Source organism: Salarias fasciatus, chromosome 15 (assembly GCF_902148845.1).
Source record: "Salarias fasciatus chromosome 15, fSalaFa1.1, whole genome shotgun sequence".
NCBI classification, from domain to species: Eukaryota; Metazoa; Chordata; class Actinopteri; order Blenniiformes; family Blenniidae; genus Salarias; species Salarias fasciatus.
In genome coordinates, this window is record NC_043759.1 from 17,138,730 (window position 1) to 17,158,216 (window position 19,487).

Genomic DNA, 19,487 nt, shown 5'->3' on the forward strand with positions numbered 1-19,487 from the left:
TCTGACCTGACCATAAAACAGAAAGTAAACCGGCGCTCCTCCCTGAAACCTTCCATGAGCTTTTTGTGTGTTTGACTGAAACCGCCTGAGTCTTCACCACGTTTCCATAGTCCCTCTGTTACTTGTTGTTTCCTAGTGACCGGCACTTTGTGCCGTCCGCGGCGAACGGAGGACGTTTCTGTGCTCTGTGTCATAATAGGAGGTTGGGTTTTGGAAACCAGATCTTCACAGCTGCGGCGGTTGACTCAGTGTGAAGCCGGGACACAAACGGTTAACGTGAACCCCTGTACTTTCCTCTGACTGAAGCTGCTCACTGTGGAACTCTGGGTCTCTGCCCGGTATATTTTTAGAAATACGTGTCATGTTTTCTTTACCGCTGTGAATGGCCTCAGTTTATTGTGAGTTATACCGTTGGAGGACTGGGTTTGAGATCAGATATCACTCACTCAGTGGTTTCTGTTGGCTCGTCTGCCCCGCACATTCACATGTTCCATTCTCTGCTGGTTCGGGTGTGTTTTTTCTAGGCGCTGCTGTAAATATAGACCATTATGCTGGGAGAAGCATTCAGAGCTGTCGGGGTTGCAAAAACATCTGTCGAACAAGTGAAATCTGAAAAAAAATAACTGCCATTAGAGTGACTTTGGGGCCTGGCTTGGTGAGCAGGCTTTAAGGTAATGTGGCTCTGTGGGGATGCAGAGGATGGGAGCAAGGGAGTGCTGGGGCGCTGCAGCTGAAAGGAGCGCTTTGTTTTGTGGTGTAGAGTAAATGCAGGGTTTTCCCCTCCTTCCCCCACTTTTTAGCAGTCACTTGAAGCTGGTCTGAGCTGCTTAACCCTTGAAAACCAAACCTATTTTTCAGGTTTCTGCTTGAAAATGATAAACCTTTCAACTGTCTCTGGAGTTTATATCTACTATCTATCTATTTACTGTATTGGGTCTGTTTTTATTCTGTCTATTTATTCAGTGTCAAGAATATTTGGGCCTCAAAAGGGAAACAAAGATGAATGGATGGATGGAAAAAGAAATCTCATATGTTCTTATGAAGGTTTCCATTCGTCTCCCAACTGGAGGGATTTGATCTGTTCAAGGGTGAACAGGAGTGACAGCAAAACATTCACCCAGCGCATCCTTATTTGATGAAGGTGGTGAAGCAAACATTTACTTTGCTGCTGTTTCTGGAGTTTTGAGGCTAAGTTATTCATCTTTGGCAGCCTGAGTTGACACCGGCTGACGCGCGGTTGAACATCCGCTGTCTAGACTGTCTCCTCCTGACATCCTCAGCAGATCAGCGCCGAGGTGCTTCCAGTCCAAAGCCGTGATTGGATTTACCCTCTCTTTGAATTTGTCCGTTCGTATCTTCATGGGAATCGGCGGAGCGCTGAGTCACCGGCTGGCCGCCGCTTGGCGTCCCTCGTCTCAGTGGGCGTCATTGAATTGGTGCACAATGGAGCGGAGATGAAAGATGTCACTGGAGGCTTCTGTTCGCAGGCTTCCTCTCCTCTCGCTGTGTCCGCCGGCCTCTTTGTATCACTTTCACTGGCCTTTAATAAGTTAGGTCAATACTGGGATGGTGTGTGTCGTTTCATAACCCCCCGCAAATACCGGAGACATGTGACTTCACACACACAGATTCAGTACATCCATTACCTCAGAGCAGCCATTGTAAATATTTGTGCATTGTTGTGTGGCCTTTGCACGTTACTAACCAAACCTACAATGCAGAATATTGTTTCTGTCCATTATGGGACACAGTTGACGTCAGTTTTTATTGTCCTGTGTGGCACGCCAGTCATACTGCCTGCATTGATTTAGTGCAATAATCACCGGGGTGGTTCCCTGTGAGTGGACGTCCTCTGCACATCAAGCAGGTTTCATTTAGATCTTTCCTTTTTTTTTTGTACTCGCAGGACACCCTGATCAGTCATTAACCACAGATCTGAACAAGCCTTTTTTTCTAAGAATAGGGCTGAGTGATTTCAAGCGAAACAGCCGTAATATCATTACTAGGGAATGTGTATTATTTCCTCTCTCAATTATCCTCCTTGTTTAATCATTGGAGGAATGACTGAATTCTTCAAACAATATAACCTCAGATTTGACGAGGAGCTCAGTTCAATCAGCCCGTCTGGCTCTGAGAAAGCAGCGCCCCATGTGTTTACTCTGCAAATACACCCCCTTACCCCACACACACACACACACTCACACCAAAGCACCGCTCTGCTGCAGTTTACCATGCTCTACCCTGTGTTGATTCTTTCCTGCAAGGACAGCTGAGTCTGGGTCAGTCATTGAACTCCTGTTTATCCTCTCCTGCAGGTCAACGTTCGCGTCACCACCATGGACGCCGAGCTGGAGTTTGCCGTCCAGCCCAGCACCACTGGAAAACAGCTGTTTGACCAGGTACGGAGCAACGCTGTGGCGTCTGAAGTCTAACCTCATACCGCTTTTGGGGTTGTTGAAAACATAACCATGTGGAAATGCTCAACAGTTTTGGGTGATAACACATATCCATAGCTTTGTCTCTGAACTCAACTTGCTGCTCATCCTCAAAAGAAATCGATAGACAGATAAAGGTCACACACTGATAAAGATTGATTAACTGGACAGACATCCTGTGTGCGGAGAAAGTGTCTGCCCTCATTTTCCTCCCTGGAAAGCTCTTTCCATTCACCGCATCCAGGTCTAGAAAGTTACCTCCGCCGCAGATGAGATTACAGGAGCTCTTGGCCTCAATAGTCCTGAGCTGTCTGTCTGTCTGCCGTCTCTGTCCCTCTGCCGAGGTTCAGGAAGTGCGTGTTGTTCTCTCTGTGATGAAAAATGGAAGTTAAACACACCTGAAGTGAGCAAACAGAACGTGATGTTTCCATCAGAGGGATGGTTAATGGCGCTAGAGGCGCTTAAAGCTGTGATTGACGTGTGTTTGGTGAGTTATGCGGAGAGAAAAGGAGTGGCCACAATAAAGGAAACAGTTTCTTCTTGTGGTTGCTGCTCTTGATTATTTATGTTTGGCATGGCATTCCTCTCCTAGTGTCAGTCCTAGTTTCCTACTTTTTTAGCGAAATCATGTCTTGGCAGCACAAATGTTTTGTAATTTGTCATTTTACTTCCATCTGCTGTGTATTAAATACATTTTCTTTCCTCCAGAGCTGACGGAGTGATGTAGCATCAGTATTTTACTTCCTTCATGTCTTTCCTCTTTATTTAAATTTTTTTGTGTTCTTCCCATCATGAGGCGGCTTGGCAGCCCAGAGCCAGGTGACATGCCGTCAGCGCGAGCCTGTCAGCGACATTATGACAGCACGGGGGGAGGAAAGAGCGGCATTGTTTCAGCCTCTTCCTGTAAAACCCGTTTTTTCACCGGCAACTGTAGCACACTGCGTGTGGAGCGGCCGCATGTCAGGGGATTCCAGCCTCATTTCAGCAGAGAATATTTAAGTCTGAACACATTTCAGTTCGATCATGTGATATCAGTTTGATATCTTTGAAAATTCAGCTTTAGCAGCAGATTCATTCTGAATTCGATTTATTCTACGTATTGTTTCTGTCTAACTGGGACTCAGGCGGCTCTCACATAGTTTTTTTGTGACTTTTATGTGAAAAATTATTGATATGATGCCTATCTTGCAGGATTTCTGTAGAAGCAATATAACACTGAGTACTTTAGTCCAGTTTAATGTGTCATAAAACCAGCAAAGCCAGTGCCTTAAATACTTTAAACTTGAAATTTCAAAGTAAGAGCTACCTAGTCAAAGCAAAGAAGCAAACATAACTGTGTTTGCCATGTTTGACTTCCTGTCTATACCTCTAATTGTTTTATTTTCAATTAAAGCCACCAAACATGATGAACAATTGTGAGAGAAATTTGATTAAAGACACTGTGCAACTTGTGACAGTGACGGTAATATTGATATTTTTAAACTTATGCTTGATGTGTCCATCATGTCATTTAGAAAAAAAGGTCTTCTAACAAAATAAATGACACATAAGCATGTTTTTTTATCCCTGCCTAATGTTATGTTATTTATATGGATTTCTGAAGAGTCCCACTTGAAAATAATTAAGACAACCAAACTTCTTTGCCATCATCAGGCTAAACCTCAGCTATTTCCAAGTGTTTCTTGAGTGGACTTCAAATGGTTGATCGGTGCGCCTCCTCCGATAATCACTCCCTCCCTCTGATTGTGTCTGAAACAGCTCGCTGCGCTATTTCCATGCAATGATATAATTTTCCAACTTGAGCATTGGGGGAACTGTCATATAAGCCTGACAACTTGTCTGTGGTCCGGCGGCCGTTTGCGGAGTCACACCGGCTGGGAAATGTGTTTGAGCCTGGGATGAGCGGAGTGGCTGACGAGCGCGCCCGCGGTCTGTTCGACAGGTTCCGTGGAAACGCTGAGTAACAGCGCTGAGCTCACTCCCGGAGCGAGTGTGAGGCCTGGCGCGGCCCGTGTGGTCACCGCTGATCATAGCCTTGGTGCCTGTCATGCCGCTCTCAGAGAGAAACGCCTGCCACTCCCCTCCACACCCTCATGCAGTTTCACTTCCATGTGACTGACTGCTCGCTGCCGCTGCTCCTTTCTGCCGTTTTAACCCAAAGCCTCAATTAGAAAAATCACCGCTGTAGCAGTTTGTAGTGATCGACTAGTTCAGCGTCTCTGCCAGTGTGTTGACCAGACCCGATCAGGTTTCCTCCATGTGCTTTTTCTTTTAATCAGTGTGGTTTTGAATGTTTTTTTTAGCTCCAGTTTGACTCTTTTATTCCTATTATGCCACCACTGAAATGATTCAGCATACCCAGTTGTCATAGCTATAACCCATGATATTACATAACACAGAAATAGAGATTTGTAGATAGATATAAGTATTTAAGGGAGCCGCGACCTGCTAAATGCCTGTTAAGACTCTGTTAAGGTTGTTTAAATGTGGACCATCGGTTGGCTCTGACCATCCCGCTGGAGCTCAGTGAGAAAGTAAGAATTAAATGAAAGTAAGTGGACCTATTCAGCCTATTTGCTTTAGCAAGAAAAAAAAATGTTGAAATTTGCATGTGGAATTTTTTATAAATATGTCTAAGTTCATACAGAATTTCCTGAATTCAAAGGTAAAGGTTTTTGTGCAAGATGAAGCGCTGACATTCAAGATCGATGCAGGAACCGTCGTTTATCAAATGCTTGGGGAAAAAAGCAGCTTCCTGTCAAGAGATGTACACTCAGCACAACTAAAGTCAATCCATGAAGTCAATTATCAGATGATAATCTTGGAAGGAGGGACAGAAACACTCATCTGTTGCACATTTTAGGTAATTCTACATTCATTAAGTTAAAAATAAATCCGGATGCCCTCATCAAGTCACTGTTGGACAGGTTGGATAATTCAAGGAAGCACGTGATGAACACATCCAAACCAAAACTACAGATCCTTAGTTTTTGTACTTACAAGTGTATATAGTCATTATGCATAAAAAAGCTTTTCGCCTGAATGAAACAAGTGTATTTTTAATGCATCCCTTTCCTTTTTAATCTTAACAGAATAGATTAATCAAGATTGTGGATATTTTCACTGCCTCTGCTGAAAGCATGGCAACATTTTAAACAGTCCAACAGTGTGTTGGACTCAGTCTAAGTGGAGATCGTCTACCTGACAGGCGCCAGGGGCAAAATGTAAAACTCGTTCATGTAGTCATTCAGCCCACATGACAGAGCTGCCTTCAGTGGCCTCCGCCGAGCTCCTTCCAGTCAGACGAGCGACCGTGATCCTGCAGCGCCGTGGTCCAGCGGTCACACTGGCTTCCCCTGACCCCTTCCACTGCTCCCCACCTCGAAACACTCTCCTTCTCCCTGGTCCCTCTATGGGGCCTGCCTGGGCGGACCCCTCCCTTCCCCTCCTCGCCGGAGCTCTCTGAGTTATTCAGCCCGGAGGATGCAGGGAGTAGCGCTGTTTCAGCCCCGTGGCATTCCTCTCTCGCCGCAGAGCCTCAGCTCCCATAAACTTTCACTCTGTCAAATAACTTTCAAGCGAAGGCTGCAGACTTGACTGATGCTGCTATTTCTCTCTTTGTAACATTGTTGCTTCGTAGCCTTTAGTGATTCAGGATCTATCAAAGTGTAGCTTTTCCAGTTTGAGTGGCGCTTCTTTAATTATTGCCAGAACGAAATAGGCCTGCCTCAAACAACTCGTAAACTTGTCCTTCTGCATATGTGTGGGTCTGGTTTTTCACAGGCAGAGTTATTTCCAAGTGTCTACATCCATCCATCTTCTATTCTGCTTTATCCAGTTTAGGTTCACTGGACAGAGGAAACCCTCACAAAAACACACACGTTCATTCATAATGTCAGTTTTAAAGTCACCAATTAACCTCAAGTGCATATTTCTAGACTGTGGAAACCAGAGAACCTGGAGAAAACCTACTCATGCACAGGGAAACCATGCAAACTCAACACAGAATGGATGATGTACCTGTGTGAAATATGCCAAAAATGTTCATGTGCGCATGATTTCTGTGTCGATTTGTCAATTTCTTCTACAATCCCAAGTTTGCACAACTTAATGCAGCCAAACCATGAAATGAAACATTCATGTTTGCAGACTTTATTTAAAACAAAGTTTGTTTGAATGCAGCATGAATCATTCATATATAGAGAGATTTCTCTGTAGCAGAAAAGATAGGATTAGTGAACTTACTCGTATTGTTCAGTAGGAAACAGTGACACACAATCCCACAAAATTTTTAAAGGGTAGAATTAATGGAGCTTGAGATTTGAGTGTTTTGTTCTGATCAGCCTCACATGAACCGTGGCGGTTGGCGCTCGGTGCACTCGCCGCACTTTGGAGCAAACCTGCAGCTCATTAAAGCCGGGCCTGCATGCCAAACTCACCTGCTGTGATGTCCGTTTACTGAACCTGCGTCTCCAGACCCGCATTTAATCCTCCTTTAACGAACCCTAATCACGTGCGGCGTCCGCACTCGGCGTTGCTCGCGGCACACAGAGCATTTTAGTTTCCAGTTTATGTATCTGACAGGTGGAACACAGACGCTGGGGAGAGTTGTTAACCTGGTTTTCTTGCAGTGGATCTTAAAGTGAGTGTTTGTTCAGTGCGTATCATGTTTTTTCTGCCTGCGCACTCAGAGGTGCCGTGAAAGAGCTGATTGTTTTGTGAGGACTTGCGAGTTTCGTGACTGCTGAGATGCAGCCCGGGCTGCTCTCTGGTTTCAGAGCTCTTCTGGAGCTGCTGCTTGTCGTCGAGGTTCAGTTCAGCCCATCAGAAGGTTTTTTTTTGCTGAATTAAAGCCATTCATCTTCACTCCTCCAGGTCGGCCTGCCCTCTATTCAGTGTCGGCTACCGAGGGGAAAAAAAAAAAAGGAGGAGGAGGGTTTGATTTTAATTTGAACTTTGGGAACGAGCTCGCACGTTGACTCAAATTTCTCCGGTGGATTGGAGCGCCCCACCTGGTGACAGGGTGCGGAATTTAGCAGGCATGCATTCAGAAAGGGGACCTGGCTCAGGATAGTCTGGCTTAATCATGCACACATGCCTCCAAAAAAACAAAAAAAAGGACCTGATTCTCTAGACTGTGCTGTTGGAAAACTTCTCAGTCGGCCATAAAGAGCTTGTGGTGGTTTCCCTCGGCAGCCAAGTGGAAAAATGGTGACTCCTCCTGCAGCAGGAGCGATTATCCCGGAGCTATAAGTGTCTTTTCAATCTGCCCTCGGCTGCACCGTCTTCAAGAGAGTCTTCAAATTGCTGACCTGAAGACATTCTTCTAAGGTTAGACACAAAGTGTTTCCAGTGCGGTTGAAATTAAAACTTCATAATCTGCCTTTTTGGTAGTTAATAACGAGACGGCCCAGTTTCAGCCCTTCCTCCAGCTCCTCCTGGACTCAGAGACGGGATGGGAGTCATGCAGTTATACAGTTATGCATTTATACAGCGTCACTGCCCCTCCTCATGCTAAAATGAGGACCAGTCTGTTAAAGATCAGCTCATCCGGCTACAGAGGTCTGAACTGAAAGTGCAAGTAGAGAGAAACAATTGAGCGTCAAGTCTGGAAGCTTTAGGAGCCACTGTAGTGGTGAAAACACTTTATCTCTACTCTCTAGTATCTCTGTGTTTGTTAGATGTTATTCATTGTTATTTATGAGAAGTACTGAACTTTTACATATCCAGGCAGCTGTGGACTCCACTGACACATCTTCCATCACCTCCAGATTTCAGTTTACTGACTGGTCTTCGTCTTTCTTTCAGGACACAATTTAAACTGCTCACTCTTCCTTACACAAAAAACTTTACACGTCACGATACTTCATGTGCTTTCTCTACTTTCACGGTTCTTCATTCTGGTGATCACAGCAGTCAGCTGGTATAAGAGTAGAATCAGCACCACAGCAAGTCTTTGCATCCTCAGACGCGGTTTCTACTGCACCCCGGGATTTGAACCGGCATCCTCTGCACTGATGATCAAGACTTTACCTCACCATGCTAGACACATGATTCACTTGAACTTTGAGACATTTTCACACTTTAACCTGAAGTTTTTCTGAAATGACCAGTAGATTCTGACTCAATGTGAGTAAATGTAGCAGCTGAGATGTGCTCCAACACTTTCTTTCCTCTTGTGCAGGTGGTGAAAACAATCGGCTTACGGGAGATCTGGTATTTTGGACTTCAGTATATGGACACCAAAGGCTACACCACTTGGCTAAGACTCGACAAAAAGGTAAGATCACATTTAAAATCATGTTTTTTTCCATAGCTGTCAGTTTAGTAGGACATGTGACTGACTGCACTGTGTATTTTACGATGCACGGATTCGTTTCTCGCTTCATTATTTTACTTATAGATGGAGTTAGATTCCTCCATCTTCGACCCAGCCGCTCAGGTTTCGCAACACTCTTCCCCTGCGGTGTGATATTGACTAATACCCAAAGAATGTATTGTTTGGAGGGAAAGATGCAATCAAAGCTCCAGTGTTTGCCTTTCAGTCAATCAGTAGCCACCATATTACAGTATCGTCACATGCTGCGTTCCTCCATTTCCGGCACGGCAGCTGATTTCTGGTTTCTGTCTGTGCCTAAGGAGCTCTGAGCGGCAGGTTATCAGCTGGATGTGGATTATGGGGCGAGAGCTCGAACTCTTTGTGAACCACAGCTGCCTCTCTCCGTTTCCCTGAGCAAACAGCAGCAACCTGAACTTGAATGTTACTCCATTATCTCAAGCAGGCAGAAGTGAATCAGTCACGCCTGCAAGAATTCTGCAAATATCCAGGACAGTTTCTGTTTTACTGGGCAAATCTGCAGCTTTATAGGTCCGTTAAATCCTTTATGACGATATTGTAAAAGGGAGTTACATTGGTTTTACATATTTAAGTTTATTCATTTACGTCATCTACTTTAGTGGCATAATAGATCATTTTTTTATGCACTTTCACAGGTGTGAAAAGTTAAAACAATACTGCTCAGTAATGAGCTAAATGGTGCCATAGTCGTAAAGAACATGCGTTTTGTGGAGAGTTTTTTGGTCACAAATTATAAGAAAAGTCTTTGCGTGTTGAAGTCCCAGAGGAGAGCGGCAGCGGGACAGAGAGGGCCGTGGCGGCCCCGTTCAGCCGGTTGTGTGCTGACACATCGCTGCAGCGCATCAGCACAATGCAAAGCTCTGACTGGAATATTCCCGGCCCCGGTCTCTCCATCAAGACCGCTCTGTTCCTGTTTTATAATTAGAGGAAGAGCTCCGTTGTGTAAACACTTGCTGCAGCCAGCAGTTCATATCGTGTATTTTACATAAATGAGAGGCGACATCCTCTTTTCTGTGAGGCCGCTGAACCTCCAACTTTCCAACTGTCGAAAAACTGACGGCGTCCTTTTTTTTCTTTTTCTGTTTGTCATGAATGTAGTGAATGTCCAGCTGACTCAGGAGAGGACGCAGTGAGATGTGTGGAGTCGTGTTTAAATGATTCACATCCTACCTCTCTGACAGAACCTTTAGTATTATTTTTAATGGAGTAATGTCTGACACAGCAGACCTGCTCTGTGGAGTACCTCAGGGATCTGTCCTCGGGCCAATTCTCTTTCTACTCTACATATTCTCTCTTGGCCAAATCATGAGTTGTTATGACTCCATCTCATACCATCTCTGTGCTGACGACATCCAGCTGTACTGTTCATTCAAAGCTTATGATTTCCACAAATTGTCTTGCTCAGAAAGTTGCCTGTTAAGAAGTAAGTAAATAACAACTTTTTTCAATCAAACAATGACAAAATAAACAATGACAAAACTGAAAACCTAATGATAGCTCCGGACAATGTGATCCCAGACATCAGACAGCACATCAGCTTTTTGGACAACTCTGATCAGACTAATATCATAAATCTGGGTGTTTTTTTTTTTGGCGGCTCCATCTCCTTTGAGCACCAGTAAAAAACAGCTGGTCAGGATCTATTTTTACCATCTGAGGAACGTCTCTAAACTTCCGTTGCTGGTGTCCAAAACTGAGTTTGAGATGGTTATTCATCACGCTTTTATCGCTTTTACACGTTTAGACTGTTGTAACAATCTTTATCACATTAAAGAAGTCAGCTTGTCCAAAATGCTGCTGGAAGACGTTTAACAGGCACTAAACGAAGGTTTCACGTTGCTCCAGACTTTCTAGTCAGTGGCTCCAAAACCCTGGACTTCGATTCCTCTTGCTGTAAACAGCTGCTGCTCTGCTGAGTCTTAAAAACCAGCTGAAGACATTTTTATACCGGAAGGCTTGTTACATTTCATTGCGTTTTTGTGTTTTATTGTGTCCACTGTAAAGCGCTTTGTGGTTCTGTATGTGTGAACGGCGCTATATGAATACAGCTTCCTTCCTTCCTTCCTTATGACTGCATTTGTTTTGATTTTATGGCTGTAGAATTGTCCAAAATTGTATACTGACTTTACCTCTTTCCAATATAATCTTCAGCTCAGTATTACTGCATGTTTTTGATGGTGCTGAGATGATTATGTGACAAATGTGACACGATGGTGAATCTGGGTTGTGATTGGACGGTCATACTGCAAAGGTCCCGATGCATACCCAGTGCATTAAAACAAAGCTCAATTTCTCAAAAGTACACCAACGCAAGGCTAAATATTTACAATACGTAGAATTAAATGCAACAAACTATGTTAAAAGGTTGTCTGATGTATTTAATTTCTTATACAGATTTTTTTTTATTTTCCATGTATTGATGTTTTGTTAATATTTGATTGATTTCACTTTTTCTACACAGTTGTTCGTTCTGCGTACATGTCTGAATAATATTTGTGTTTTAATTGCAAACATATCATTCCCGATTCCAATAATATTGTTCACGTTGACTTAAATACTTGTTAACCTTTGCATACAGTAATGACAGTAACTTTGTATATTTTAAACTATACATTAAAAAAGTGTATTTTGGTGGGTTAAAATTAACATCATTCTGGGCTGCAACAATTCATGATTAGTTTAAGACACAAAGATGCAAAAATGCAAAATGAGTGAAACTTTTCCTTTAGAAAAAAAAAACAGTTTCAGTATTAGAGATCATTACATGGATGCTGCAGGGATGTTGCACAAATTTATGATGATTTTGCTTAAAAAAATTTAAATTTCATCTGAAGATCACATTCTTGCTACACAGCACAAATCACAGACTTAATCCGATAAGAAAAGTCTTGGATGCACAACTGTTGTACAGAAGTCAGCAGACAATTGCAATGTCTTAATCTTCCTATGCCTTTGATCAAGTTCTCATCAGATGAAGGGTTAATAAATGAAGTTCATAAAAGAAGTGTCGAAGCTGCTGGGTTAGGATCAGGCTCATTTTCTGTTTGTTTTTTTTTACACTTTTTGGGAGAAGTTTTCGGGATACATTTGAGACCGCAGCAAGACTAAAATGCAAAAAAAAAAAAAAAAGTTATGTTCAAAGGTGAAGTGAGTCATTTGTGAGATCTTGCGGAAGCCCAGTGAGATAGCATCAAACCAAGTATGATTTTGTGCCAAAAATGCGTTAAGCACGAGGACTGTGAGTGATAGTATCTCATCATGTCATCTCCAGGTGTCGTCTCAGGACGTGAAGAAGGACAACCCGCTGCAGTTCAAGTTTCGGGCCAAGTTCTTCCCAGAGGACGTCTCGGAGGAGCTGATCCAGGAGATCACCCAGAAGCTCTTCTTCCTGCAGGTGAAGGAAGGCATCCTGAGCGACGAGGTGTACTGCCCCCCGGAGACCGCCGTGCTGCTGGCCTCCTACGCCGTCCAGTCCAAGTACGGAGACTACAGCAAGGAAATCCACCGGCCCGGGTACCTGGCGTCCGAACGGCTGCTGACGCAAAGGTGAGAGGTGGGAGAGTCCACCGCGTGGGAGGGTTTGTTCCTTCCGCTGTGATGAAAATGAGTTGTTGCGTTCTGAACACGTTGTGTCGTTGGCGTCTCTTTCCTGACTGTTCTCCTGTTTCCTCTCTGTGCGCAGAGTCTTGGAGCAGCACAAGTTATCCAAAGAGCAGTGGGAGGAGAGGATTCAGGTGTGGCACGAGGAGCACAATGGGATGATGAAGTGAGTGAATGGAGCTGGAAACTGCATTCAGAGCCACATCTCGCCATTTTATGATCATCTTTGATCTGCCGGCTCTTTCAAGGGAGGACGCCATGCTGGAGTACCTGAAGATCGCGCAGGACCTGGAGATGTACGGACTCAACTACTTCGACATCAAGAACAAGAAGGGGACGGACCTGTGGCTGGGAGTCGACGCTCTGGGCCTCAACATCTACGAGAGGGATGACAAGTAAGCAGAGCAGGGTGGAAGTGAGCAGTCTGGTTTTGAGCGTGTTGCTCGCTGCAGCACAGTCTCACACACACACACACACACACACACACACACACACACATGCACACACACTCATATGGCAAAACTGGCCGAGCAAGGTCTGCGTCTGCACTGAATCACCGCTCCCGTTTCCCAGCAGAAAACCCGAACAGGTCAAATGAACACAGGGTTTGTGAAATCGGGGCCTGGTAACATTTAAAAGCTGCGTCTTTGCATTAATGGTTGGTAAAATATTCTGTTTTAGTTTGGATATTTTAACAATTTGAGTGAGTTTTCCCTGAGGTTTCTAGGTTAGAGTGCATGACCTTTGACCTGGCAGTAACTGTACAGCTGCGACTATGATCCAAGATAAACTATAAATAAGTTGGATTAACTGAAGATTAAAAAAATGAAATAAATTCCTCAGTTAAGTCAATAAAATATCTAAAAGCATTGAAAAACATCTTTATCGTATTTCTCTTTTCACCTGCAGATAACACATGTTGTTACAAATTTACTCAGATAAATCCTTCAAGGGGGATTATCTTGTTCTCGAGAATAAACCAGCATAATACAATCAAGGAGGTGACAACAGAGATTAAAATGGCACAAACTACACTTTACAACAGTCAAATTAAAAAAAAATACTATTAACTGTTGATATCAAATCAAATTAAATTCTGAATGTGAGTTAACTTATAATAGTGACAGAGCTGCTCCAACAAAGTGATGAAACATTTATTTGTTCAGTCAGATAAGACCTAAAACAAAGGGTCAGTGATCTACTGGTAAAACTGAGCAAATTCACACACATTTCACCAAGAAAAAAAATCTCTCTCTTCAGCTTTAGCTCTCTTTAATAATTACCTATACGTAACTCAGCGCTGCTGTCTTACTAGCACAATGAGTTATTCAACAGAAAAGGACATTAAATATGAGAAGCACGGTTTATTCGTGTTTTTAAGATAAACGCATCAATCATTTGAAGTTATAGGAAATGCTTAGTAAAACAAAACATTCCATTTTTTCCAACACCATGGTGTTTCTGCTTTCGTTAAAACAGAAAAAAGAAGAAAGAAATTCCTCAAAAATGACGACATTGTCAATAATCAGGACTATATTTCATAAATAAAATAAACTGACACAGTTAAGCAGTTTAATTTGGTCTTGCATTGTGTTTTTATGCATTCATTACACCAGATTTTCACTAAAAGACTGAAAACACTATGTTTTAATGTGATATTATAATATGATTTAATATAGCATTGTTTGCTCAGGTGCTATGTACTGTATTTGTTTAAATGAAAGACAAATATTCTGATTAATATCTTCCCCGTATGATTTTTTGGCATATTTAAAGGCTGACCTACATTCCTAAAACAGTGCCTGTGTGTTTCCAGCACCTAGTGCAGCTTTTCCTGTGCTTTTTATTTGCTGCTCTGGTGGTTTTGGGGGGATAATGACCTTTTCTTTGCTGAACTGAGTTCTGTTTTGCCCCCTCTCTGCTGCTGCCCTGCTCTGTGGAGCCACTGCAGTGAAGTGCGCCGTGTTGAAGGAGCACTTCGTCCACAGGTGGCTTTTGCCTTTCAGTCGTTGACCCCGTCGCTTCAGGGCTGCTCGCTCACAGTTTGCCCCGTGGGGGCCCTGAACGCAGCGTGCTGGTGGCAGCCTAATGACAAAGTTCAGCTGCCTCTTGGGGCCTCTAATTGAACCTTTTCTGCCTGATTCTTTATCATCTCAACCCTAAGTGCTTTAATTACTGGTAAATGCTGGTGCGGTTTGTGTTTTCTGGGGAGGAAACACTTTGCAGTGAGACGGTGAATCCTGGCCCGTGTCTCTGTGTGTGCTCTCTGGGATCAGCAGAGAAATGCCCTGCGCTGTAACCATGGCTATGGACTGGTTTTTCAAGCTTTGCGGCACTTAAGAATGCGAGGCCAGCCTACTCTCCGATGTGGGCAGAAGGCCCACAATGCAACGCTGCAGCCGAGGATGGAGCGAGGAGCTGGTTTAACTCCTTCTGCTCAGCTCAGACACAGATTTCTGCTTCAAACACACACTTACACTGCAGCCGTGGCCTGCTCAGACAGGATTAGTAGCAAATGCAGTTAGAATGAATTGAATGAAAAATGGTTTTGCACGCCCACTTTTCCCAACAAACATTAACTTCACTTCATCTGAACTAATAATGCTAAACTGAAGGACATATTGGAGAAAAGTTGAGAAAACTATGTGTCAATTAAAGAACTTGAACTAATATCTTTGAATGTAAACACAGGAATACTTCACATTTGACACTCTTCACTTGTTAATGTGCTGCAGTCTCTAAGTGGGAGCTGAAGCCCATTCAGACACGGTTTTCCTTTAAAACTAGGAATAGTGAAATAGTTTTGAACCACTTTTGTAACTATCAGATTGTATAATTGGCATTTAGTGCCACTTCCTGCTGACTTCAACGTCTTCATGTGTGGAAATAACTTTTACCAACAGCTGAGGGGAAAAACTTCCAATACCCACACTTTACTGAGAGACTAAAGAATTCAAGTGATTTTTATTATGAGTAAAACACCACAATCTCTAAATCTATTTTATCAAATGTCTTGAATCTGAGATTTTTTTCAAAGTATTGTTCCATTCCATTCATTGATTCATCTGAGAAAGTTAGAAAAACTTTTGATAGTAACAGTTTTATTTTTCTGTTATTTCTGCAGTTGTAACACTAAAAATCAAGCTACACTAAAGTTTCAAACATTTTTAAAAATTCAAATCATGATGATTAGGGCATCTGACTAATAAAAAGTTTTAGAAACCTCCTATCCTCCTTCACTTAAAAGCTTAAATGATGGAACATGACACAAAAAATGCTTAAAATGTTTCCGTTTCTGTTTAATAAATCAATTTTTTTTCTAAAAGTTTTTCTCTTTTCATTAAATTATAATTGTAAACCAAAACTTTACTTTTGAATATTAATGTTTCAGCAGTTCTGCTTTTTTCTATTTCTGCTTATTCTACCAGTTATTGCTAATAAATAGAAACTCATGCTTTCAGTTTTGTTTTAATCAAATGTTAGACAGCTTTAAAAAACAAACTTTACAAAAACACAAGTCTGACAAGCTTATAAAATCATTCTGTCTTTCTTTTTACAATAAATGTAATGATTTTTTCAGCCTAACAAGCTGCGAGACTTCAGCAGACGCATCAATTAAAGAAGCTGCACGTTGATGTCTGGATTCCTCAGGCATGCGTCAGGATGCCAGCTGGAGTTAAAATTCCAGTTGAGGGAGTTCGGTTTCGCAGCAGTTTCGCTGCGAGCTGGACGGCTTGCTTTTCTAGATTGCGACACTGCCGGCGCGCGCGTGTTCACGGCGGCGCTCTGCTCGGTGTTGAGTGAAATTGGCATCGGTTCAACTCGTCTGGCACAGCGGGAGGGCGGCGCCACACCCCCGATTCTTCCCTCGCACCTGAAGAGTCGGTCGCAGAGATCCATGTTGCTGCGCCGCCGATCCAGAACTGCCTGATGATTTCCGTGTGACACATTAACCGTCTGTGTCGCCGCAATAAACATATCTTTAAATGGCAATTATTCTTTTATGATCGGTTAATCTGCCGGGTGCTTGAAAATATTTTAATCTCACCACACACACACACTCATACAGTGGTGAAACAAGCAAGCAGCCTGAAACCAAAAGACACTGAAATTTAAGGAGGATTTATAAGGAGCTTGTTGCAATGAGACCGTTTAACTGAATTCTCATGCTGTGTGTTTCAGACTGACGCCAAAGATCGGCTTCCCCTGGAGTGAAATCAGAAACATTTCCTTCAACGACAAAAAGTTCATCATCAAGCCGATCGACAAAAAATCTCCAGTGAGTAAAACTGAGCACATTTCAAAGACACATTGCTCTTGTTTAAGACTTTAAAGGCTTTTCAGACTCTGTCTAGCGATGGCGCTCTTCTGCATTTAAGCTGTCTGCTTCAGTTTCGCCGTCAGCATCATGTTTCTCTGAGCCGTATCGTCAGTGTGATCTCCTAAAGCAAACAGCCGGAGCTGTTTCCTAAGCAATGCTCGCACAAAAGCCAGTGGTGTAAACCTTATCTCAGTACCTCAGGCGACTTTACCTTTCACCGTATGTGGAGCTGCTGAGCGTTTTTATCTGTGTGTGCGAGTGTGTGTGTGCCGTCTTCCCTTTCTTATTCTCCCTGGCCCGTTTGTTTTCAGGACTTTGTGTTTTATGCGCCCAGACTGCGCATCAACAAGCGCATCCTGCAGCTGTGCATGGGAAACCACGAGCTGTACATGCGCCGCCGCAAGCCCGACACCATCGAGGTGCAGCAGATGAGGGCTCAGGCCAAGGAGGAGAAGCAGCAGCGGCTGATGGAGAGGTGCGCTGTGGTTTTCACACTGGCCTGTCACAAAAAAAGTCGGTTAACAATGTGTGCGTTTATTCACTTCGCAGATGCTTTTTAGTCCAAAATAAGACATAATAAGACACAATCTACCCATCATACCAGCTTTACCTCGGTCGATCATCAGTCAGTCGTAATCTCACTGCAGGTGCTCCTAACAGCTTTAAAGACAGAATGAATCCTAAATGTGTGCTTCCATCCCTGTTGTTTTGTTAAGTGTTTCTCCCCGGCCGAGGAATACTGGAACACAACGTGAAGTGCCATTTCCCACAGGATTCAAACGGATTTTAACAGCCAAGTGAATCATTTATTAACAGTAAAAGTGTTGAACAAATCAGGGACAATTATTAATTGAGGTGAACGCTATGCAAAAAAGAACACATTTTACATCTGTTACACCTATATTGATCTTTTTCAAGCCTTCGTTTGTTTACTTCTTGGATATTTTGGCTTATAAATCATGAAAACTACATTTTAATCCATTACAATATTTCATAACATCTGAATATTAAAATAATATTTTTAACTAGAGGTCATAATTATCACAGTTAAAAGCAAAAAAGTTCTTGAAACTTTTGAAACAATCAATTATTTTATGTAACACTTCATTTCTACGTTGGCAAATATTTAGGAATAAAGCCTTGAGCCGTCATCCTCTTCATTACTGTTTCACCACCAGGCACAAAAACACAGTGAATTTTAAAAGTAATTGAAAGCTGAAGTTTTCTTTAAATAAAGGGCGATTCTACTCTCGACGTCCACAGAGCGCTCCAGATAGATTAAGGCCAGCGGAGCACCTAAATAGTTTGACCCCGTTGAGCTGGAACAGCTTCACAGTAACAGATCCAGTTCGTCCCTAATCTGGCAGACAGTTCACTGACACCGTCTGCACCCGTGATCCCGCCGCATTCCCTCTAAAACTTCCAGAACATCGACTTCCTGCGCTGGACGAGCTGGAAGTGCGCGGCTGTTGACCCCGGTTTGGGCGACAGCTGCCGGCTCGCCGTCTGCCCCGCACAGCTGTTCAAACAAAGTGATGCAACGGCGAGCCGACGGCGCGCTGAACAGCGGAGGGACGGCCAGCAGATCGGCGGCGGAGCAGGGCTGCGGTTCACACACACCAACTGAAAGAGTTCAACGCAAGTGCAAGAGAAAAAAGCTAAATCAAACATGAAGAAAAGTTTAAAAACATTATGCACCAATAAACAGCTAAGTAAAGGAAGGTAGTGCGACTGGAAGTGTAACTTTAGAGACATGCACTTCCTGCAGCTTTTGTGCAGCTTTTTGTGGGATCTCGGAAATCGTTCAGGGATTTAAAACTCACCGTATTCCTCCATGCTGGTGGGGGGGGGGTTGCACTTTTTCAAACCGCAAAACAAACTGTCACCATGTGAAAGAAATGTTATTTACATAAGTCCGATGCAGAGATGGCTGATGTCAAGCAGCTGCAATTGAGCAGTTTATCCAAATGAGTGGTGAATCTCAGTGTGTGTGCTTGTGCGCTCGTGTGCATGTGTGTGTGTGTGTGTGTGCGCGAGACAAGCATCACCTCCAGTACGTCAGCTCTTTTTGTCGGCTCACTCCGCCTGTGTCTTATCTGCAGAGCCCAGCTGGACAATGAGAAGAAGAGGAGGGAGGCCATCGAGAGAGAGAAGGAGCAGATCGAGCTCGAGAGGCAGCAGCTGATGCTGAGGCTCTACCAGTTCGAGGAGAAGACCAGGAAGGCAGAGAAAGGTGGGCGCCTCCTCCGGAATATAGTAATACTGCGTGTAAATAAGGCGATCAACATGAATCAGTGAAGAGCAGCTCCAGTTACACACTGCAAGTAGAAATCTCTTTGCATATTTATGTTTATGGTTCAGTTTTCCCCCAAAAAATAATCAGTCTGTAAAAAATGTTGCATCTCTGAAAAACAAGCTGAAAAACATCAGAATGTGAAAAACATCAGGCCTCTGCTTGAGTTTCCTGCTCACAACTTAACCCTTTACTATGGGAGGTGTTTGTTTTGACATGCTTCACATACTGGCTGGTCGCAGGCCTTGAATAACGCACGTAGCGTACGACTGACACAGTGAGAGTTTCATAATCGCATGAAACAGGTTTCCCTCCTCATTACCTGCACTCCTTCTCCAACGCTGTGTGTGTGTCCACATTAGGATTTGTATGCTGGTCAAAAAGAATACTTCATATTTTAACTTATTGACATGGAAACTGTTTCCCTAACAAGTATTATTTACTTGGTACAATAAAAAAAAAATAATTCAATGAGCAACA

General features: G+C 43.3%; 1 protein-coding gene across 1 annotated transcript in view; it reads left to right on the plus strand.

The window, feature by feature from the left end:
• The window catches only part of ezrb (ezrin b), a 29,181-nt gene that overhangs the window by 5,304 nt on the left and 4,390 nt on the right, over positions 1 to 19,487 (plus strand). Inside the window, exons 2-9 of the mRNA XM_030110238.1 lie at positions 2,316 to 2,399; positions 8,620 to 8,715; positions 12,065 to 12,339; positions 12,476 to 12,559; positions 12,642 to 12,788; positions 16,576 to 16,672; positions 17,026 to 17,189; positions 18,817 to 18,947. Of these exons, the coding sequence (XP_029966098.1) occupies positions 2,316 to 2,399; positions 8,620 to 8,715; positions 12,065 to 12,339; positions 12,476 to 12,559; positions 12,642 to 12,788; positions 16,576 to 16,672; positions 17,026 to 17,189; positions 18,817 to 18,947 (1,078 nt within the window). The remainder of the gene's footprint in view (positions 1 to 2,315; positions 2,400 to 8,619; positions 8,716 to 12,064; positions 12,340 to 12,475; positions 12,560 to 12,641; positions 12,789 to 16,575; positions 16,673 to 17,025; positions 17,190 to 18,816; positions 18,948 to 19,487) is intronic.